Source organism: Microcebus murinus, chromosome 32 (genome assembly GCF_040939455.1).
Source record: "Microcebus murinus isolate Inina chromosome 32, M.murinus_Inina_mat1.0, whole genome shotgun sequence".
Classification (NCBI taxonomy): Eukaryota; Metazoa; Chordata; class Mammalia; order Primates; family Cheirogaleidae; genus Microcebus; species Microcebus murinus.
Window position 1 is genome coordinate 1,363,237 of NC_134135.1, and position 24,163 is coordinate 1,387,399.

Here is a 24,163-nt window from a genome sequence, read left to right on the forward strand (position 1 = left end):
AAGGTGAGGGCCCTGGCAGGGCTGGGAGCTGGGCTCTCAGGCCTGAAGCCTCCTCCACTTCCTCCTCCACCCCTCCCCGCCCTGCCCTCTGGCCTCACCAGTGGGCTGGGAAAGGGGAAATTCTTGGGGTTAAAGTCCAGCAGGTGGAAGGACCAGGCCTGGGACTCCTGGGTCCCTCGGCAGTGTGTGGAGACATGGCCAGGGCTGGCGGGGGCCTCGGGGCCTGGGGGAGCCTGGTGCTGCTGGTAAGTGCCCGCCCAGGCCGGAGTCAGATCTGAGGGAGGCATGGCCTTGGAGGGGGACGCCTGAGTCTGAGGAGTGAGGGAGAGGGCTCCGGAGGCCGTAGGGCTGGTGAGTCCCGGAGAATAGGAGACTTCTGGTTTGGGAGGCGGTGGGGTGGTCTGACAGCTACACCTGTGCTCTTAGGAAACGCAAGGTCTGCTCAGAGAAGATGCTGACTTCAGGCAAGACAAGTTCTGCTTTGGAACACCCAAGACCCCAGCCCTCCTTGTCACAGCCAGGGAACCCCCAGCCCCTCCTCCCTCAGACCCAGGGGTTCCCCCCAGCCTCTCCTCCCTCAGACCCAGGGGTCCCTGCAGCCCCTCTTCCTTTAGACCCAGGGATCCCCAGTCCCTCCTCCCTCACAACCAGGAGGCCCCCCAGCCCCTGTTCCTTTAGAGCCAGGGGTCCCCTGCCCCTCCTCCCTCAGACTCAGGGGTCCAGTTACCCAGCCCCTCCTCCCTCACACCCAGGGGTTCCCCGAGCCCCTCCTCCCTCACAGCAAGGCCCCCCCCAGCCCCTTTTCCTTTAGACCCTGGAGTCCCCAGCCCCTACTCCCTCAGACCCAGGGGTCCCTCCAGTCCCTCCCCCCTCACACCCAGGGGTCCCCAGCCTCAGTCTTTTTCTCTCTCCTCAGTCTGCTGATTGCTCCCAGCCCCCAGTTTCTCCAAGGCTGTATTTTTTGGGAAACGAAACCATTAAGTTATCTCTGGGCCTTATCGGTTAGAGCCAAACCCAACTGCTGGGTCCCTGGAGCCCCGCCCCTAACCTCTCCCTGTCCTCCTCCCCCAGGAACCAGGGACAGTGGGGTGACCTTTGTCACAGCCCAGCGCCACTGTCTGCCTCCTCTCCCCCTGCAGGGCAGACTCGGGGTGGGGGGGCCGGGACAGAAGCTGTGAGAGTGACTGCCCCACCCAGCCCCAGTGGCACTCTGGTCAAGGGAGGTGAGGCTCAGAGGCTGATTCTTTCTTCTCTGGGTCTTGCCAGGGCCTGTGCAGCTGGACAGGGGCCAGGGCAGCCGGTGAGTGACTCCTGCCCAATCCATTGCCCACTCAGATGGGTGGAAACTCAGTGCCCATGAGCCTCTGGGTGTGGGGTGCCCCCGGGGGTCCGGTCGGTGGTTGTGGGAGGCCCATGAGAGCTGTTGCTTCTAGACTTGGGGCAAGAGCTCAGGGTGGGGTGAGGGACAGTTCTGATCTTCCCCCTTCTAACACGGGACCCTCCTTCCCAATTCTCAGCCCCCGACCCGGTGAGGAACCTGAGAGTAGCGGCTCAGACCAACAGCTCCATCTCCCTGAGCTGGGACGTCCCTGACAGCACAGCCACGCAGAACTACAGCTACTGGGTCTGGTGCACTGGAAATGATGACAGAAATGAGACCCGAATCACAACAGACACCAATGTCACAGTGGACAGACTTGAACCCGGGTCTTCCTATGCATGTTCTGTACGGGTGGAAGCGGAGGGACTCCTTAGCACCATAGAGAGTCTCAATACCACCACGGGTGAGAAGCAGCTTCAATATTTCTTAAAGGGACGTGGGACTGGCCATGGGGGCCACTCCTGCAATCCCAGCACAGTGGGAGGAGGATCGCTTGAGCACCCGAGTTCGAGGCTGCAGTGAGCTATTCTGACGCCACTGTACTCCAGCCTGGGTGACAGAGCAAGAAGCTGTCACTAAAAATATAAGGAGAGGGAGGTGGGAGGGGATGGGGGAAAACTGACAGGAGAACTTGGCAGCTCATCCACCAGAAATATAATGAAAACCTCACACGTAAACTTCAATATTCTATCAATCAGTCACATCAAGATAGCAAAAAGAAACGGGTAACATTAATTATCATGAGATAGCTTCAGGAGCCCAGTAGATCCAATGTGTTATCATTTTGACATGTAATCAATACCAGAAAAGGATCAACAGCAGAGCTGATGTTCTTAATTTCATACCAATTCTTCAAAACTTTGTGTGCATCTTGCACTGACGGCACAATCTCAGTTCCCACAACCCACAACAGGAGAGCTGAAGGGTCGAACCTATGAGAGAAGGTGTCAGTTCCTCTGGCCTCCGCTCTGGGCACAGTGGGAGGGGAAATGTCCTTAGGACTGACTCACTGGTTCAGACCTGCAGCTATGTGCAGGAGAGACTGGCCATATCCCATGGGTATATTGGGTCAGAAGATAAGAAACCAGTCCCCACAGGCCCTACAGCCTCTGAGTTAGGGTGTGGGAGGTGCTTTCTAGACCATAGTACTACGGGGAGGCTTTCTTAGTGACCAGGGATGTACAAGGACCAAGGCATGCTGCCTGAGCTCTAGAGGATTATGTGCTATGGAATGTGGATACTCTGACCCTCTGACTCTTTTCCTAATGCCAAAGTAGCACATCATCTTCCGGATGGATGCTCAGACCATCGTCTCTCTCCCCCTGACTTGGGTAGCTCTCCTGTTCTACATCTCTGTGGCCAATATGGTAGCCACTAGCCACACGTGGCTACTTAAATTTAAGTCTGTCCAAATTGCATTGCATTGCAAATTCCATGGCATGTTTCATGTACCTTAATGAGGGGCTCCACGTCCCCCTCCATACTCCACTTGTGTGTACCCACCGTGTTGGAAGGTGGGAGAGCACTTCCATCATGGCAGAAGTTCAGTTGGAAAGTGCTGGCCCAGACCCTTGCTACTGAGAGTATGGTCCCCGTGTGGGCAGCATCTGTGGCCCTCTAGAGCTGAATGGAAGTGCAGAATCCCAGTCTCATCCCAGACCTACTGACTCAGAACCTGCATTTTAACAAGATTCGTAGTGACATGTATGGACATTCGAGTGTGAGAAGCACTGGTCTAGGCCACACGTCCCACATCCACTGGGACCAGCAGTTGACGGAGAACTGGGAACTGTGATGATCAAATGGCCACTGCATGTCCCCTCTCTTTCCTGTACCCCTGTTCAATTTGGATCTTCTTCTTAATTTCTCAGCTCCCAACCCAGTGAGGAACCTGAGAGTGGAGAATCAGACCAACAGTTCCATCTCCCTGAGCTGGGAGGTCCCCGAGGGCCCCGAGGCACAGAACTACACCTACTGGGTCCAGTGCACTGGAGATGATGGCAAAAATGAGACCCAAAACATGACAAGTGCCAGTTACACAGTGGGTGGACTTACATCGACGTCCTTGTATGAATTTTCTGTGTGGGCCGAGAAGGATGGAGTACCTGGCTCCAAAGTGACCCTCAAGGCAGCCACAGGTAAGAAGGACCCACATCCCTTCCCTGTTCTGTTCCCTTTTGCTCTTCATGAAGAAGGTGGTAGGACATGGCTGAGAAACTATGAGAGAAGGTGTCAGTTCCTCTGGCCTCCGCTCTGGGCACAGTGGGAGGCGAAATGTCATTAGGACCAACTCACTGGGCCGGACCTGCAGCGATCTGCAGAAGAAACCGGATATATCCCAGGGATATCTTGGTTCGGGAGATAAGAAACCAGTGTCCAAGGCCCTCCTGCCTCCGAGTTAGGGCCTCCAAGTTAGGGCCTCTGTGGGCCTCCAAGGCCCACACCTCTGGTGTGGGAGGTGCTTTCTAGACCATAGTATTAGAGTGAGTCTTTCTCAGTGACCAGGGATGTACAGGGACCAAGGCATGCTGCCTGAGCTCTAGAAGATTATGTGCTATGGAATGTGGATACTCTGACTCTCTGACTCTTTTCCTAATGCCAAAGTAGTACATGGTCTTCAGGGTGGACGCTCAGACCATCGTCTCTCTCCCCCCGACTTGGGTAGCTCTCCTGTTCTACATCTCTGTGGCCAATCTGGTAGCCACTAGCCGCATGTGGCTAATTAAATTTAAGTCTGTCCAAATTGCATTGCATTGCAAATTCCATGACATATTTCACGTACCTTAATGAGGTACTCCCTTTCCCCCCTCCATCCTCCACTGGTGTTGTACCCACCATGTTGGAAGGAGGGAGAGCACTTCCATCATGGCAGAAGTTCAGTTGGAAAGTGCTGGCCCAGACCCTTGCTACTGAAAGTATGGTCCATGTGTGGGCAGCATCGGTGGCCCTCTAGAGCTGATGGGAAGTGCAGAATCCCAGTCTCATCCCAGACCTACTGACTCAGAACCTGCATTTTAACAAGATTCCTAGTGACATGTGTGCACATTGGAGTGTGAGAAGCACTGGTCTAGGCCACACGCCCCACATCCACGGGACCAGCAGTTGAGGGAGAACTGGGAACTGTGATGATCAAAATGGCCGCTGCATGTCCCCTCTCTTTCCTGTACCCCTGTTCAATTTGGATCTTCTTCCTAATTTCTCAGCTCCCAACCCAGTGAGAAACTTGAGAGTGGAGAATCAGAACACCAGCTCCATCTCTCTGAGCTGGGACGTCCCCGAGGGCCCCGAGGCACGGAACTACATCTACTGGGTCCAGTGCACTGGAGATGATGACAGAAATGAGACCCGAAACACAACAGACACCAATGTCACAGTGGACGGACTTGAACCCGGGTCTTCCTATGCATGTTCTGTACGGGTGGAAGCGGAGGGACTCCTTAGCACCATAGAGAGTCTCAATACCACCACGGGTGAGAAGCAGCTTCAATATTTCTTCAAGGGACGTGGGACTGGCCATGGGGGCCACTCCTGCAATCCCGGCACAGTGGAAGGAGGATCGCTTGAGCACCCGAGTTTGAGGCTGCAGTGAGCTATTCTGACACCACTGCACTCCAGCCTGGGTGACAGAGCAAGAAGCTGTCACTAAAAATATAAGGAGAGGGAGATGGGAGGGGATGGGGGAGAACTGACAGGAGAACTTGGCAGCTCATCCAGCAGAAATATCATGAAAACCTCACACGTAAACTTCAATATTCTATCAATCAATCACATCATGATAGCAAAAAGAAACGGGTGAAATTAATAGTCATTAGATAGTTTCAGGAGCTCAGTAGATCCAATGTGTTATTATTTTGACATGTAATCAATACTAGAAAAGGATCAACAGCAGAGCTGACTTTCTTAATTTCATGCCAATTCTTCAAAACTTGGTGTGCATCTTGCACTGACGGCACAATCTCAGTTCCCACGACCCACATCACGAGAGCTCAAGGGTCACGTGGAACTTGTGGCGGCCACAGTGGAACAGTGGAGGGCGCAGTTCTGGGCCATCCTGCCTGTCCCTGCTGGGCCCAGTGGTTAAGGAAGGCCTGGAAAATTTAAGTACCGAAAACTGCGGCCGATTTCTCCTCCTGTCCCGATTTTCAGCTCCCAACCCAGTGAGGAACCTGAGTGTGGTGGGTCAGACCAACAGCTCCATCTCCCTGAGCTGGGACGTCCCCGAGGGCCCCGAGGCACAGAGCTACACCTACTGGGTCCAGTGCACTGGAGATGATGGCAAAAATGAGACCCGAAACATGACAAGTACCAGTATCACAGTGGGTGGACTTACATCAGCGTCCTTATATGAATTTTCTGTGTGGGCGGAGAAGGATGGAGTAGCTGGCTCCAAAGTGACCCTCAAGGCAGCCACAGGTGAGAAGGACCCACATCCCTTCCCTGTTCTGTTCCCTTTTGCTCTTCATGAAGAACGTGGTAGGACATGGCTGAAAACCTATGAGAGAAGGTGTCAGTTCCTCTGGCCTCCGCTCGGGGCACAGTGGGAGGCGAAATGTCATTAGGACCAACTCACTGGGCCGGACCTGCAGCGATCTGCAGAAGAAACCGGCCATATCCCAGGGATATCTTGGTTCAGGAGATAAGACACCAGTGTCCAAGGCCCTCCTGCCTCTGAGTTAGGGCCTCTGTGGGCCTCCAAGGCCCACACCTCTGGTGTGGGAGGTGCTTTATAGACCATAGTACTACGGGGAGGCTTTCTTAGTGACCAGGGATGTACAGGGACCAAGGCACGCTGCCTGAGCTCTAGAAGATTATGTGCTATGGAATGTGGATACTCTGATCCTCTGACTCTTTTCCTAATGCCAAAGTAGCACATCGTCTTCAGGATGGACGCTCAGACCATCATCTCTCTCCCCCTGACTAGGGTAGCTCTCCTGTTCTACATCTTTGTGGCCAATATGGTAGCCACTAGCCACACGTGGCTACTTAAATTTAAGTCTGTCCAAATTGCATTGCATTGCAAATGCTATGGCATGTTTCATGTACCTTAATGAGGGGCTCCACGTCCCCCTCCATCCTCCACTGGTGTTGTACCCACCGTGTTGGAAGGTGGGAGAGCACTTCCATCATGGCAGAAATTCAGTTGGAAAATGCTGGCCCAGACCCTTGCTACTGAGAGTATGGTCCACGTGTGGGCAGCTTCGGTGGCCCTCTAGAGCTGAATGGAAGTGCAGAATCCCAGTCTCATCCCAGATCTACTGACTCAGAACCTGCATTTTAACAAGATTCGTAGTGCCGTGTATGCACATTCGAGTGTGAGAAGCACTGGTCTAGGCCACACGCCCCACATCCACGGGACCAGCAGTTGAGGGAGAACTGGGAACTGTGACGATCAAATGGCCACTGCATTCCTCTCTTTCCTGTACCCCTGTTAAATTTGAATCTTCTTCCTAATTTCTCAGCTCCCAACCCAGTGAGGAACTTGAGAGTGGAGAATCAGACCAACAGCTCCATCTCCCTGAGCTGGGATGTCCCCGAGGGCCCCGAGGCACAGAGCTACACCTACTGGGTCCAGTGCACTGGAGATGATGACAGAAATGAGACCCGAATCACAACAGACACCTGGGTCACAGTGGACGGACTTGAACCCGGGTCTTCCTATGCATGTTCTGTACGGGTGGAAGCGGAGGGACTCCTTAGCACCATAGAGAGTCTCAGTACCGCCACGGGTGAGAAGCAGCTTCAATATTTCTTAAAGGGACGTGGGACTGGCCATGGGGGCCACTCCTGCAATCCCAGCACGGTGGGAGGAGGATCGCTTGAGTACCTGAGTTCGAGGCTGCAGTGAGCTACTATGATGGCACTGCACTCCACCCTGGTGACAGAGCAAGATGCTAACTCTAAAAATATAAGGAGAAGGAGATGGGAGGGGATGGGGGAGAACTGACAGGAGAACTTGGCAGCTCATCCAGCAGAAATATCATGAAATGCTGACACATAAACTTCAATATTCTATCAATCAGTGACATCAAGATAGCAAAAGAAACGGGTGAAATTAATTATCATGAGATAGTTTCAGGAACCCAGTAGATCCAATGTGTTATCATTTTGACATGTAATCCATACTAGAAAAGGATCAACAGCAGAGCTGACTTTCTTAATTTCATACCAATTCTTCAAAACTTGGTGTGCATCTTGCACTTATGGTACAATTACACTTCCCACAACCCACATCACAAGAGCTCAAGGGTCACGTGGAACTTGTGGCGGCCACAGTGGAACAGTGGAGGGCGCAGTTCTGGGCCATCCTGCCTGCCCCTGCTGGGTCCAGTGGTTAAGGAAGGCCTGGAAAATTTCAGGATCAAAAACTACAGCCGATTGCCTTTCCCTAATTCCAAAATAGTACATCATCCTCAGGAGGGACGCTCAGACCATCATCCCTCTCACCCTGACTTGGGTAGCTCTCCTGTTCTACATCTCTGTGACCAGTATGGTAGCCACTAGCCATATGTGGCTACTTAAATTTAAGTCCATGCAAATTTCATAACGTTGCAAATTCCGTGGCATATTTCACGTACCTTAATGAGGGGCTCCCCATCCCCCCTCCATCCTCCACTGGTGTTGTACCCACTGTGTTGGAAGGTGGGAGAGCACTTCCATCATGGCAGCAGTTCAGTTGGAAAGTGCTGGCCCAGACCCTTGCTACTGAGAGTATGGTCCCCATGTGGGCAGCATCGGTGGCCCTCTAGAGCTGATTGGAAGTGCAGAATCCCAGTCTCATCCCAGACCTACTGACTCAGAACCGGCATCTTAACAAGATTCCTAGTGACTAGTGTGCACATTCGAGTGTGAGAAGCACTGGTCTAGGCCACACGCCCCACATCCACTGGGACCAGCAGTTGAGGGAGAACTGGGAACTGTGATGATCAAAAATGGCCACTGCATGTCCCCTGTCTTTCCTGTACCCTTGTTCAATTTGGATCTTCTTCCTTTCTCAGCTCCCAACCTAGTGAGGAACCTGAGTGTGGTGGCTCAGACCAACAGCTCCATCTCTCTGAGCTGGGACGTCCCCGAGGGCCCCGAGGCACAGCGCTACACCTACTGGGTCCAGTGCACTGGAGATGACGGCAAAAATGAGACCCGAAACATGACAAGTACCAGTGACACAGTGGGTGGACTTACATCAGCGTCCTTGTATGAATTTACTGTGTGGGCGGAGAAGGATGGAGTACCTGGCTCCAAAGTGACCCTCAAGGCGGCCACAGGTGAGAAGGACCCACATCCCTTCCCTGTTCTGTTCCCTTTTGCTCTTCATGAAGAAGGTGGTAGGACATGGCTCAAAATATGAGAGAAGGTGTCAGTTCCTCTGGACTCCCCTCTGGGCACAATGGGAGGTGAAATGTCATTAGGACCAACTCACTGGGTCAGAGTGCAGTGATCTGTAGGAGAGACTGGCCATATCCCAGGAATATTGGTTCAGGAGATAAGAAACCAGTGTCCACAGGCCCTCCTGCCTCCATGTTAGGGTGTGGGAGATGCTTTCTAGACCATAGTACTAGGGTGAGTCTTTCTCAGTGACCAGGGATGTACAGGGACCAAGGCATGCTGCCTGAGCTCTAGGGGATTATGTGCTATGGAATGTGGATACTCTGACCCTCTGACTTTTTTCCTAAATCCAAAATAGTACATCATCGTCAGGATGGACGCTCAGACCATCATCCCTCTCACCCTGACTTGGGTAGCTCTCCTGTTCTACATCTCTGTGACCAGTATGGTAGCTACTAGCCATATGTGGCTACTAAATTTAAGTCCATCCAAATTTCATAACATTGCAAATTCCGTGGCATATTTCATGTACCTTAATGAGGGGCTCCCCATCCCCCCACCATCCTCCACTGGTGTTGTACCCACTGTGTTGGAAGGAGGGAGAGCACTTCCATCATGACAGAATTTGAGCTGGAAAGTGCTGGCCCAGACCCTTGCTACTGAAAGTATGGTCCCCATGTGGGCAGCTTCGGTGGCCCTCTAGAGCTGATGGGAAGTGCAGAATCCCAGTCTCATCCCAGACCTACTGACTCAGAACCTGCATTTTAACAAGATTCCTAGTGACATGTGTGCACATTCGAGTGTGAGAAGCACTGGTCTAGACCACACGCCCCACATCCACTGTGACCAGCAGTTGACGGAGAACTGGGAACTGTGATGATCAAAATGGCCCTGCATGTCCCCTCTCTTTCCTGTACCCCTGTTCAATCTGGATCTTCCTCCTATTTTCTCAGCTCCCAACCCAGTGAGGAACCTGATAGTGGAGGCTCAGACCAACAGCTCCATCTCCCTGAGCTGGGACGTCCCTGAGGGCCCCGAGGCACAGAGCTACACTTACTGGGTCCAGCGCACTGGAGACGGTGGCAGAAATGAATTTGGAAACACAACAAACAACAGGGTCACAGTGGACGGACTTGAACCAGGATCCTCGTATGAATTCCAGGTGTGGGTGGAGAAGAATGGAGTGCGTAGCTCCGGGCAGAGTCTCAGCAGCTCCACAGGTGAGAGGCCTCAGTGCCCACACTCTGTTCTGGTGAGAGGTTAAGAACTGGCAAAGATGCTTTGACCCTTTAATCCCTAGTCTCCCAGCTTCACTGAGCCAGGACGCCCCCCTACCTGAGTCCAGAAGAGACACATAGCTGCACCTGGGACGGGCTTTGCTCTGCAGACAGAAGCGGGGAGCCTATTCAGACGCCTCCTGCCGCTGGGCACGGGACTACAAGAGCCAGGCCATTCGAGGTCCCATTGCTCGGCAGTGTGTCTTAACATGCGGGGCTGCTAATGGGCAGGGTATTTCACTGTATTCCGGACTCTTGGGGACTGGGGAAAAAGGAAATCCTGACTCTCTTCTCCTTCCACCAGTCCCCAACACTGTGACAAGTCTCAGTGTGCAGGACCAGACCAAAAACTCCATCACCTTGAGCTGGGCAGCTCCCAAGGGCCCAGGTCATTTTATCTACACCTACTGGGTCTCATGGGTCGACGAGGGCATTATTGACCCTAGGAGGCAGAACACCTTAGACACTGGAATCACCCTAAAGGATTGGAATCTGGGAGCCTGTACAACCTCACCATCTGGGTATAGGGGAAGGAAGTCAGGCTATCCCTGGACCCTCGGTGTGGCAACTGGTGTGACACAATCTGGCTCTGGACATAATGGGATGGAGCGAGAAAAAAGATGAAGGGCCTTTGGGAGCTTCTTGGGCGATGATGGGTGCCCATTGACCCTTTCCAACCTCACTGTAGCTTGAACTTGTAGGTCCCGTTCCTGGGGTCATCATCCCTCTGCAACTAGGGCTTTCTAAACTATGGGGTCTGTCTTTTTTGATTTTGGGAAATGGGCTCTTTGGGAGTTGTAGTTTCATGGATGGAGAGTCCAAAACCTCATGGGAGTTGTAGTTTCAGAGACTCACATCCACTGGGATCCAAAAGGTGACAGGCAGGACCCAGGGCTGTAGCCAGGGAACAAAGAGGGCCCAGGAGATCCTGGTCCCCACAGTGCGTGGGTTTCTGGGCTCTTTTCTGTGGTTCCCTCTCCTAAGTCACTAGAGCCATGGATAACGGGCATCTCAGCTTTGCTGTGAGGGGCAGGTGAGCAGGCTCAGGTAGGAGGGTCTTTGAGGATATGCCCCCTCAGGCCTCTACCCTCACTTCTCAGCGCCCAGTGAGGTCATGGATCTGCAGACAAGAACTCAGACCAACAACTCAGTCACCCTGTGGTGGAAGGCCCCCGAAGACCCCTACTCTCAGCTCTACATATACCAGGTCCAGTGGGCCAGCGGGGGACACCCTCAGAGGGCGCAAGATCTCCAAGGAGACTGGGCCAACCAGACAAGCAGGACCAATGAGACTTGGTACGAGGTGGAGGCCCTGGAACCTGGGACTCTGTACAACTTCAGCGTATGGGCAGTGAGGAACAATGTAACCAGTTCCACGCAGAGCCTCCGGGCATCCACAGGTGAGATGTCCCACCCTTTCTTTACCTGGTGGCCTGGGTGTAGGTCAGACCTGGAGGACTGCGGGATATGAATGGACTACAAATCCCATCAGGCCATGGGTCTGGGAACTCATAAGCTGCAGCACTATAGAGAGCCTAGGGGCTCATGGGAGTTATAGTTTTCAGGGACCTATTTGGGGAAATGGAGAGTGGGGAAGCTGAGGTATTTGGGTCTGGGGGTGGAAGGGCTGGCTCGTCCAAGAGGACTGGGATGCCAGGGCTGGTGGTGGGTGGAGGAAGCCCCCTTGGACGGCTCCTACTGACTCCTCCCTCTTGTTCCCTTCACCCAGCCCCAGACTCTGTCACCGTCATATCCTGTGCCAGCACCTCGGGGGGTTATGGGGTCATCCTGACCTGGTCCTGCCCCTCAGGGGGCTACGAGGCCTTCGAGTTGGAAGTGGGCGTGCAGCGGGGCTCCCAGGACAGGTCTGCATGTGGACAGGGCGTGCCTGTGTCGGGCCTCGGGCCGGCTCGGTCCTACCCGGCCACCATCACCACCGTGTGGGGCGGAATGAGGGCCCAGTCTGCCCCGGTGACCTGCCACACGGAGAGTGCAGGTGAGCAGCCCCCAGGAGCCATCGGGCCCTGACAGGAAATCTGTGGGATTCTTTTGTTTATTTGTCTTTTGTTCCTGTTTCCTTTAAAACAGCCTTATCGAGATACAGGTCTCCTAACATACAATTCACCCACTTAAATTACAACTCCATGACTTTTAGTATATTCACAGTGTTGCGCAACCATCGCCACTATCAATTGTAGAACATTTTCAATACTCCAAAGAGAAAACTCACTCCTCTTAGCCATCACCCCCTCTTTCCCCCATTTCTTGGCCCCTAACCCTAGGAAATCTCCAATCTACTTTCCTTTTAAGGAGATTTGCCTGTTCTGGATATTTCATACAGGTGCAATCAAACATCATGTGGTCCTTTGTGACTGGCCACTTTCACTGAGCATAATGTTTTATTTTCTTATTTTTTATTTTTTGAGACAGAGTCTCGCTTTGTTGTCCAGGCTGGAGTGAGTGCCGTGGCGTCAGCCTAGCTCACAGCAACCTCAAACTCCTGGGCTCAAGCGATCCTCCTGCCTCAGCCTCCCGAGTAGCTGGGACTACAGGCATGCGCCACCATGCCCGGCTAATTTTTTTTGAGACAGAGTCTCACTTTGTTGCCCAGGCTAGAGTGAGTGCCGTGGCATCAGCCTAGCTCACAGCAACCTCAAACTCCTAGGCTCAAGTGATCCTCCTGCCTCAGCCTCCCTAGTAGCTGGGACTACAGGCATGCGCCACCATGCCCAGCTAATTTTTTCTATATATATTAGTTGGCCAATTAATTTCTTTCTATTTATAGTAGAGACAGGGTCTCGCTCTTGCTCAGGCTGGTTTCGAGCTCCTGACCTCGAGCAATCCGCCCGCCTCGGCCTCCCAGAGTGCTAGGATTACAAGCATGAGCCACCACACAGGGCCAACCATAATGTTTTAAAGGTTCATACAGGCGGGAATGTGCAATGATATTCTGTTGTACAGATCTGCCACATTTTATTTATCTGTCTTCAGCTTAAGTGTCTGGCTATGATGAGTAACACTGCTATGAACATTCATTGACATGTTTTTTATGGACATAGGTTTTTTTTTTTTTTTTTTTTGAGACAGAGTCTCGCTTTGTTGTCCAGGCTAGAGTGAGTGCCGTGGCATCAGCCTAGCTCACAGCAACCTCAAACTCCTGGGCTCGAGCGATCCTTCTGCCTCAGCCTCCCGAGTAGCTGGGACTACAGGCATGTGCCACCATGCCTGGCTAATTTTTTGTATATATATATCAGTTGGCCAATTAATTTCTTTCTATTTATAGTAGAGACAGGGTCTTGCTCTTGCTCAGGCTGGTTTCGAACTCCTGACCTAGAGCAATCCGCCCGCCTCGGCCTCCCAAGAGCTAGGATTACAGGTGTGAGCCACCGCGCCCGGCCCTTTTTTTTTTTTTTTTTTTTTTTTTTTTTTTTTTGAGACAGTCTCACTCTGTTGCCTGGGCTAGAGTGCTGTGGCGTCAGCCTCGCTCACAGCAACCTCAAACTCCTGGGCTCAAGCGATCCTCCTGGCTCAGCCTCTGAGTAGCTGGGACTACAGGCATGTGCCACCATGCCCGGCTAATATTTTCTATATGTTTTTAGTTGACCAATTAATCTCTATTTTTAGTAGTGACAGGGTATCACTGTTGTTCAGGCTGGTTTCGAACCTCTGACCTTGAGCAATCCACCCACCTGGGCCTCCCAGAGTGCCAGGATTACAGGGGTGAGCCACCACACCCGGCCTGGACATAGGTTTTGATTTCTCTTGGGCATATACCCAGGAGTGGGATCGATGGGTCACATACTAACTCTGTGTTCAATGGCCAGATTATTTTGGCAGCGTGGCTGCATCGTTTTACAGTTATCAATGGGATCCTTGAGGAAGTTTGAAGCTTACACTTTGGAAAGTTCCCACCATGTACCAAGGCTATCGCTAGAAGCCTCACTTTGCCCCATCCCAGGAAGAGGGCCTCCTATGAGACTGGGTCTCCCTCCAATCTGGAGAGAAATTGGAGGCCGGTGCCTTGATAAACAGATGCTACTTCAAACTGGGCTTCACTGGATCCCATTGTCTGAGACTCCTTCCCTCAGCAAACAGGACCTCTGGGCAGACAAAGCCTCAATTCTTCTGGGAGTATGGAAGCTGTTGATGCCAGGGAGTCCTTTCCTTCTTTTCTTTTTCTTTTCTTTTATTTTTTTGAGATACAGTCTCACTCTGTCACCTGGGCTAGAGTGCCATGGCGTCAGCCTAGCTCCCAGCAACCTCAACTTATGGGCTCAAGCAATCCTCCTGCCTCAGCCTCCTGAGTAGCTGGGACTACAGGCATGTGTCACCATGCCCAGCTAATTTTTTCTATTTTTAGTAGAGAGGGGGCCTTGCTCTTGTTCAGGCTGGTCTTAAACTCCTGACTTCAAGTGATCCTCCCGACTCAGCCTCCCAGAGTGCTAGGATTACAGGTGTGAGCCACCACGCCCAGCCCAGGGAGTGGTTTCTTAACCAGAAATGTATTTCCTCAATCTTGGCACTATAGACATTTGGGGCTATGTCCTTTTTTGTCATGGCGGGGCTGTGCTGTACACTGAAGGGTACTGAGCAGCATTTGTGGCCTCTACCCAGTGGGTGCCAGTAACTCCCTCATTCATAAGTTGTGGTCACTAAAAATGTCTCCAGACATTGTCCAATGTCCCTTCCAAGTCTGGCAAAATCACCCTTGTTGAGAACCACTGATCTAGGCCAAGGAAGGGGAGAGTTCGCCTGAGAACATGATGTACAGCTGACCCTTGACCAACAGCCCCCCACACACAGTCAAAAATCTGTGTATATCTCTTGACTCTCCAAAAATTTAACTGCTGGCCAGGCGCGGTGGCTCACGCTTGTAATCCTAGCACTCTGTGAGGCCCAGGCAGGAGGATTGCTTGAGCTCAGGAGTTGGAGACCAGCCTGAGCAAGACCAAGACCTCGTCTCTACTAAAAATAGAAAACTTAGCCAGCCATGGTGGTGCATGCCTGTAGTCCCAGCAACTCGGGAGGCTGAGGCAGCAGGATTGCTTGAGCCCAGGAGTTTGAGGTTGCAGTGGGTTAATGGATGTCACTGCACACTACCCAGGGTGACAGAGCAAGACCCTATCTCAAAAAAATAAAATAACTTAAAAAAGCAAAAGCTTAACTGCTAATAGTCTACTATTGACTGGAAGCTTTATCCATAATATAAATAGTGAAATAACACATATTTTGTATGCTTATGTAGTATAATATATACTATATTCTTACAATAAATTAAGTTAGAGAAAAGAAAGTGTTATTAAGAGGATTGTGAAGAAGAGAAAACATATTTATGTGTTATGAAGTGGATCGTCATAAAGGCCTTCGTCTTCATCCTCTTCATGTTGAGTAGGCTGAGGAGGAGGAGGAAGAGGAAGGCTCAGTCCTGCTGTCCCAGGCGTGGCAGGGAAGGAAGCAAATCCGGGCCCAAGTGGACCTGTGCGGTGAAGCCTCTGTTGTTCAGGGGTCAAGTGTGCTTGGCCCAGGCTCCTGGGAAGTGAGGGAGGAAGGGGAGGCTGGGTGGAGGCTGAGGCTTTAGCCAGAAGGTTCGCCCTTCCCCTCCCGAGCGAGCCTCAGCATCTGCCCTGTAGGTCTGACCCCAGTGCCGGGCGAGGGCGGAGGTGGGAGATGGGCGACAAGACCTGGGCTGAGGCTCCCAGTGCCTCCTCCCCGCAGGGGTCATTGCTGGAGCCATCGTGGGCGTCCTCCTGTTCCTCATCCTGGTGGGCCTGCTGGTGTTCTTCCTGAAGAGGAGGTGAGACTGGGCTGGGGACTGACGACCTGGAGGTGGGGCGGGGGCAGGAGGAGGAAGATCGCTGGCTCCAGCCTGGCTCCCTGAGCCTTTCTTTCATCCCCATGTGCTTTCCCCCAAAATAGGAGGAGCCGAGAGAAAGCCTGCAAGGATCTGGCCCTCAGGTGAGCAGACGGTTTGGGGGAGCAACTGGAAGAATCGCTGTCTGGTCCAGTCAGGGGGGTTGCTGGCCACTGGAGGGGTCAGAGGGCAGGATCAGTGAATCCACCCACACAAGTCTCAGGAGGGACTCATGCCCTCAGCAACAGGGACCATGCACCTTTCACCAGGACGTGCTCCCTGGGCAGCCTGGGCCAGGGACTTTGGTCTCAGCTGCAGGACATTCATTCATTCATTCAAATCATTCAACAAATATTAACTGAGCACCTACTGTGTATCAGGCACTGCTCTGGGCACCAAAGACATAGTAAATTAAACCATGATTCTTGCCCTCATGGAGTTGATATTCTAGCACAAGAAGAGATTAACAAACAAGAAAATAAAGAATATGATACACACTTAGATCCAAAGCAAGAGGAGGGGATAGGAAGAGTAGGGGAGTATTTTTGCTTGGGTGTTAAAATGAGAGGAGATTTTAGATAGGGTGTCCAGGGAAAGCCTAGCTAAGGAGATGACTAAGAGGAAGTCATTGAGGACAGACCTAAAGGAGGGGGGAGAAAGGACCATGCCCACGCCTGGAGAAAGGCACTCCAGGCAGAGGGACCAGCAAGTGCAAAGGCCCGGAGGCAGCAGCACGTGTGGGGAGTTGCAGGCGATGCGCATGCGCGTGGGCGGGGGAGGGTGGTCAGAAATGAGGTCAGAGAGGTCTCAGGCGGGACTAGGTCAGGTAGAACCTTGTAGATGAAAGTAAGGACTTTGGTTTATTTTGAGATGGGAGCTTTTGGATAGACCAGTGGTTGACACAATCTAACATGTTTAAGAAGCAAAGGCAGAAATGGGCGGACAAGGAAGATATTTTTTTTTTTAGACAGAGTCTCACTTTGTTGCCCAGGCTAGAGTGAGTAAGTACCGTGCCGTCAGCCTAGCTCACAGCAACCTCAATCTCCTGGGCTCAAGCGATCCTCCTGCCTCAGCCTCCCGAGTAGCTGGGACTACAGGCATGCACCACCATGCCCTGCTAATTTTTTCTATATATATTAGTTGGCCAATTAATTTCTTTCTATTTATAGTAGAGACGGGGTCTCACTCTTGCTCAGGCTGGTTTCAAACTCCTGACCTCGAGCAATCTGCCTGTCTCGGCCTCCCAGAGTGCTAGGATTACAGGCGTGAGCTACCGCCCCTGGCCAAGGAAGAGATTTTGAATAACCCAGACAGGAGATGATTACATGTGAGACCAGAAAATAATAACAGTTGGTCAGAATCTAGATATATTTTGGGAATTTATTTTATCTTATTTAGAGACAGAGTCTCACTCTGTCACCCAAGCTAGAGTACAGTGGTATCATCATAGCTCACTGCAGCCTCGAACCTCTGGGCCCAAGAGATCCTCCTGCCTCAGCCTCCCAAGTAGCTGGGACTACACCACGTGCCCCAATGCCCAACTAGTGTTGCTGCATTGATTCTCTTCCAAGTCTGGCCCTGTCTACATGTTGGGCACTTTGCGACCAGCAACCCCCAATACGTATTCCTGAGTGTCCTGGTGTGAGAGCCCTCTAGGACAATCCAGACGGACGTGTCCCGGAGTTAGGTGGGAATTAGCTGTGAAGCTCAGGAGAGCCACAAGGAGGAAATGGAGGGAGAGAATCTGAGATCACAACGCGTATACACAGAAAGTAGACCCACAGGAGTGGACAAAAGTTTGTAAGAAGTGTGTGTCCGGCGAGAAGATAGGCTTGGGGTTGGACTCTGGGGAATACTTACCTTTTAGGATGAGGAGCCCTCCCGGGAGTTGGACAGGCAGCAGCCGGCGAGGTGGGGGCCAAACCAGGAGAGGGTGTTCAGGGAGGGGACAGAGCCAGGAAGACCAGGAAGGCACAGCTGGGGCTGCTAGGTGCTGCCAGGCGGTCAAGCGGGGCGTGGACTGAGAGGTGACCGTTGAGATGGGGACGCCAGGGATGACTTTGGGGAAAGATGTTCCCCGAGGAGTGGGTATAGATTCCAGACCATGGTGACATGGTGAAAGGAAGGGGAGAAAACTGGTCCACATGAGAAGTTTGAGTATAAAGGGGTATCTTCATAGGGTTTCTTTCATTTTTTTTTTTTTTTTGAGACAGAGTCTCACTTTGTTGCACAGGCTAGAGTGAGTGCCGTGGCGTCAGCCTAGCTCACAGCAACCTCAAACTCCTGGGCTCAAGCAATCCTTCTGCCTCAGCCTCCCGAGTAGCTGGGACTACAGGCATGCGCCACCATGCCCGGCTGGTTTTTTCTATATATATTTGTTGGCCAATTAATTTCTTTCTATTTATAATAGAGACAGGATCTTGCTCTTGCTCAGGCTGGTTTTGAACTCCTGACCTGGAGCAATCCTCCCGCCTCGGCCTCCCAGAGTGCTAGGATTCCAGGCGTGAGCCACCATGCCCGGCCCAGCATTGAGTATTGTGCAACCATCACCACCATCCACCTCCAGAATCTTTTGATGTCGCAGAACTGAAACTCTGCACCCATTAAACACAGCCCCTCACTCCTCCTCCCCAGCTCCTGGCACCCACCATTATACCCTCTGTCTCTCTGAGTCTGACTCCTCCAGGGACCTCACGTGAGTGGAGTCATGCAGTATTCATCTCTTTGTGACTGGCTGACTTCACTTTGCATGATGTCCTCCAAGGTTCATACGTGTCGTAGCAGGTGTCAGAATTTCCTTCCTTTTTATTTTTTTTTATTTTTTTATTTTTTTCCTTCCTTTTTGAGTGATATTTCATTGTACGTGGAGACCACATTTTGTTTTCCATTCATCCATCCTGGATGCTTAGGTTTCTCTACCTTTGGGCCATTATGAATAATGTCACCTCGAATACAGGTGTGCAAATACCTCTTCCAGACCTTGCTGTCATTTGTTCTGGGCATTCCCCAGGAGTGGCACAGATGGATCAAAAACACCTTTTTTTAAATCCCAAGAGCAAAGGAGTAAAGGTTAAAATCTTTTCTCCCCTCCCTCAACCCGCAGCTTCCCAGAGTACATCCTGGCCAAAGACTTCGCTGAACACGTCAGGAAGAACGAGGAGGACAGCAATTGGGGCTTTGCGGATGAGTACCAGGTGGGCGGGACAGAGGGGCCTAGCGGGGCCTTCAGTGGCCCAGACCCCTCCCTCGACCTGCCGGCATCCCTTGGGGTTTAAGCAAAAGCAGCAACGCATATCTTGTTCCATGGTGCAGAAATCCTCAGCACGATCTCTTTCAAGTCCTTGAAATCTTAAAATAATGATGAAAAATGCTAAAGTAACTCCCCCCAGCCCTGGCGAGGGGCTGTTTTCCCCACACCTGCTCTCTCACCTGCCTGAAGTAGTCCCCATGGCTCCCTAAATCCTCCCAGATGCCCCCAGCGTGGGCGGCACACCTATATTCTGTTTTGTGGGTGCTATAGAATCCCAGGGTGCAAGGGATAAACAAGGGGTCGTGCTGGAGAAGGCAAGTGGGGTGCCGGGGTCTCCTCCAGGAGAGGTAGAGGAAAACCCAACACCATGTGCTCCTCTCTGCCTCCACCCCCAGCAACTGGCCCTGGAGAGCTGGGGCCACTCTCAGATGGTGGCCTCAGCTCCAGAGAACTGTGCCAAGAACCGCTACACAAACGTGCTGCCATGTGAGTCTCAGGCTCCCGCTGCCTTCGTCTCAGCCCCCACCTGGTCCTCGCCCCAACCCAGTCCCCTTCTCTTGCCCCCTGTGGGAGAGTCGTCCCCTGTGAGTCCCTTGAGAGTCGTCCTGCCTCTCCCAGCCAAGGTCCCTCACTCCCTCTTAGTCCCTGCATGACTACCAGTGTCTGTCTGCATCTCGGCATGACCTCTGTCCCTGGGTCTCTGACTTGTCTCTGCCTCTCTGTCTCTCACTGGTCTCTCTGCGTCACTCACGCTGGCCTCTCATAGATGACTGGTCCCGGGTGTCCCTGAAGCCCCTCCACGGGGAACCAGGCTCTGACTACATCAACGCCAGCTTCATGCCTGTAAGGTTGTGGTTGGGAGCGGAGGGTGCTCAGTGAGCCTGGAGATGTATGGGCCAGAGGGGGGTCCCCAGGTCCCCTTGACACGCCTGCTTTCCTCGCCCAGGGTCTCCACAGCCCCCTGGAGTTCATTGCAACCCAGGGCCCCCTGCCGAACACCGTGGGCGACTTCTGGCGCCTGGTGTGGGAACAGCAGAGCCGTACCCTGGTCATGCTGACCAACTGCATGGAGTCCGGCCGGGTGAGAGGACAGTCCTGGGTGCTGACCTCCGAGCTCCAACCCATGGCCTTGCCCTGGACACTGGCCCAATGTAGACCCGGTGCAGACCGCACTGGGTGCTCCAGTATGACCACAGCCATCTTCATCACAGCCCCTCCCACTCAGAGGCCATCTGCTGCTCCACACATGGGGCGTGACTTGGATCCCACTAACCTTGGGGTGGAGGGGTCCTCCTGGCTGGATCTACACCAGTCGCCCATGGGTCCTGCCAGGGCAGGGGAGATTTGAATAGAAGAGCCACAAGGCAGAGGCGCCTCCTGTTTTCTGACCCCCATCCTCCCCCAGGTGAAGTGTGAGCATTATTGGCCCCTGGACGCCCAGCCCTGCATCTACGGGCACCTGCGGGTGACCCTGGTGGGTGAGGAGGTGACGGAGAACTGGGCGGTGCGCGATCTGCTGCTCTTCCAGGTACGTCCCTCCCCCCCCACGGCCCTCCCCACGCTCATCCCCCATCTCCGCGACCGACGCGCTCTCCCTCGTCCCTTCCAGGTGGAGGAGCAGAAGACCCTACCGGTGCGTCAGTTCCAGTACCTGGCCTGGCCGGATCACGGTGTCCCCCACTCCCCAGACCCCTTGCTGGCCTTCTGGAAGATGCTCCGGATGTGGCTGGACCAGGCGGTGGAGGGAGGCCCGCCCATTGTGCATTGCAGGTGGGGGCCGGAACCTGCCCCCTGGGAGAACCTCGGGATCAGACAGTGGTGTTGTTACTTGGTCCTGGGGGGCTTGTAGAGGGGGTGGGAGAGAAGGATGAAAAGATGGGAACGAAAGATGAAAGATGAAAGGAAGAGAAAGTATGAATGGGGGCGGAGCAGGAGCGGAAGCAGCCAGAGAGTTTGAGAGACATTTGAAAGGCGCCCCCTGGTGCTCAATTGCTGGGCTGCACCCGCCAACTGCTCTCCTGATATTGAGGCCGGAGCCCCTTAGGTCAGGTTTCACCTAAATGCAAACACTAGGGGCATGAGGAGGGGCGCTTACTCTGCCCAGGGTGACTGCCTCTGAAATGGGGCTCTGGGTTCAATGATAGGTGACATCATGGAACACTGAACAGCCACCGTCTCGCTCATCCTCAGCACAACCCTCATGGCAAAGACTTTCCTCCCCATTTTACTTAGTTATTTGTTTTGGGGTAGAGATAGGGTCCCACCATGTTGCCCAGGCTGGTCTCAAACTCCTGGCCTCAAGCAGGCTTTCTGCCTTGACCCCCCAAAGTGCTGGGATGACAGACGGGAGCCACCGCTCTTCACCATTTTATTTTATTTATTTTTTGAGACGGAGTCTCGCTTTGTTGCCCAGGCTAGAGTGAGTGCTGTGGCATTAGCCTAGCTCACAGCAACCTCAAACTGCTGGGCTCAAGCAATCCTCCTGCCTCAGCCTCCCGAGTAGCTGGGACTACAGGCATGCGCCACCATGCCCGGCTAATTTTTTCTATATATATTAGTTGGCCAATTAATTTCTTTTTTATTTATAGTAGAGATGGGGTCTCGCTCTTGCTCAGGCTGGTTTCGAACTCCTGACCTCGAGCAATCCGCCCGCCTCGGCCTCCCAGAGTGCTAGGATTACAGGCGTGAGCCACTGCACCCGGCCTCTTTGCCATTTTAGAGCTGAGCTGGTATCATTATATGATTCCATTAGTATGAACTATCCAGAAGAGGTAAATCAACCGAGGCAGAAACAGATTAGTGGTTTCCAGGGCCTGAAGGGAGAGGGGGAAATGGGGAGTGACTGCTTAATGGGTATGGGGGCTCATTTTGAGGTGATGAGAGTGTTCTGCAAGTAGATAGAGGTGGTGGTTGCACGACATTGTGAATATGCTAAATGTCACTGGATTGTTCACATTAAAATGATTAATTTTTGGCCAGGTGTAGGGGCTCATGCCTGTAATCCCAGCACTTTGGGAGGCTGAGGCTGGAGTATAGCTTGAGGTCAAGAGTTCATGACCAGCCTGGACAACATAGCCAGACCCTGTCTCTACAAAAAACTTTTTAAGAATTGGGCCAAGCATGGTGGCTAACACCTGTAATCCTAGGACTTTGGGAGGCTGAGAAGGGAGGATTGCCTGAGGCCAGGAGTTTGAGGTTGAAGTGAGCTATGATGATGCCACTGTACTCTAGCTGGGTGACAGAGTGAGACTCTGACTCAAAAAAAAAAAAAATCATCCAGGAGCATGCCTGTAGTCATACCTATTTGGGAAGCTGAGGTGGAAGGATCTCTTGAGCCCAGGAGTTCAAGACTGGAGTGAGCTTATGACTGCACCAGTGCACTCCAGCATGGGTGACAGAGTGAGACCCTGTCTCTAAAAACTAAATAAAATGGTTAATTTTATGTTTAAAGGAATTTAAAAATGATTACTTCAGGGGTTCATGTTCCTGTGTTTGAACCCCAACTCAGTCGCTTATCAGCCAATAACCTGGGATGGGAGACTTCACTTTACTCAGCCTTCATTTCCCCATCTGTAAAATGGGTGTGCTAATATTAATAGATCTTACTTCTTAGACTTGGGAGGAGTGAAAAAGTCACATAAGACATGTAGAACAGGGTCCGATAGACATAAGGAACTCTAGGCATAGTTGTTATCATTACTCCCAAAGCAGACCCCTCTTATCAGCCGCGGCTCCAAACTCCCCCACCCCCACCATGGTCTGACCCTCTCCTTGTCCCACTAGTGCTGGCGTGGGCCGCACCGGCACCCTCATTGCCCTGGATGTCCTGCTTCGGCAGCTGGAGTGCGATGGCTTCGTAGGGCCCTTCAGCTTTGTGAAGAAGATGAGAGAAAGCCGGCCGTTGATGGTGCAGACAGAGGTGATGGAGCCCCCGAGGGACCCAGGGTGAAGGTGGGAGGTAGGATGTGGCTCTGAGCGGCCCAGGCTTGTTGGGGAGGGTGCTGCTCATTCTCTATGCCTCCTCCCCAGGCCCAGTATATATTCCTGCACCAGTGCATCCTGCGGTTCCTCCAGCAGTCAGCCTCAGTCTGGGAGGAGGCCACGTATGAGAACGTGACAAACCTCATCTACGAGAACGTGGCTGCCATCCAGGCCCAGGAGGTGGAGGCATAAGCTAGGAGAGGGCTGAGCAGGCAGCCCAGCTACACACAAGCTCTGGGTCCACACTGGAGCCCAGATACCTGGAGGAGTGGAGGGTTGGAGTCCCAGACTCCTGGGCCCTGTGGAGGGGGGTGACTAGGAGCCTAAACTCCTGTTTCTCCAGGGGAGAGGGGTCTGCGTCCACTCATGAGTCCTGTGGGAGCTGGGGCCTGGACGCCTGGCTGCTTGTAGGGGAAGTGTGGGAGCTTGCATTTCCCTGTTCTTTGAGGGAGAAGGAAGCAGCAAGAACCAGGCTGGAACCTGGATTCTGAGAGAGGAAGAAGTTAGGGCCTGGAATTCTGGCTACCCAAAGAGCAAGGGCAGGCAGGATCCTGCCCTGCTTTTACGTCAGAAAACAAATCAGTCTTCTATGATCTGGGGTTGGAGGGAGTTACTCTGCTTGAGGTCTCCCTGAACCTCCCATCTGCATATAGTTTCTCATCTATCCCATAATTTATTAAATCACTGTTCTCAGAAATGGTTGCGCCTGTGGATTTATGAGTCTGGAAATGATAGCGGGACGGGAGTGGGGATGAGTTTTTGACATCTAGGTACAGAGGCAAACGTCCCAGCGAGGGGACTAGAGGGACCCACGACTTTGCAGGTTAATATAGGTTTGGATGGTTAAGTCTCTCAGAGAAGGCTGGGTCCAGATGTCTGTATCCAGGGTCTGGACAGTATGGGTGGGGTTTGTCGGAGCTGGAGGCGTGGGGGCTGCCTCCTGGGCTTGGCGTTAGGGGAACCCAGAGAGGGTGATGTCTGGGGGCTGTTATGCTGAATACCATCTGAATACTTGGGTCTCCAGAGGGGTCTCCTGGGTCCCAGGACTAGATAGATACCATGGCACCCAGTTCTTTGGGCTGCACTGGGTGTGTGTTTTG

The 24,163-nt window shown here is 52.7% G+C and overlaps 1 protein-coding gene across 1 annotated transcript; it reads left to right on the forward strand.

Annotated features, from left to right (window-relative positions):
• Positions 1–194: 194 nt before the first annotated feature.
• PTPRH (protein tyrosine phosphatase receptor type H) lies at positions 195–23,719 on the forward strand. The gene is given in 22 exon segments (XM_075998978.1): positions 195–245; positions 1,267–1,300; positions 4,585–4,851; positions 5,528–5,794; positions 6,841–7,107; positions 8,377–8,643; positions 9,658–9,924; positions 10,286–10,462; positions 10,465–10,519; positions 10,521–10,552; positions 11,082–11,381; positions 11,711–11,977; positions 15,697–15,775; positions 15,898–15,936; positions 18,936–19,026; positions 19,478–19,568; positions 19,849–19,925; positions 20,029–20,163; positions 20,488–20,610; positions 20,692–20,852; positions 22,866–23,001; positions 23,112–23,719. Coding segments are annotated over 22 exon segments (3,327 nt in total). The 3' UTR covers positions 23,256–23,719.
• The last annotated feature ends 444 nt before the right edge of the window (positions 23,720–24,163 follow it).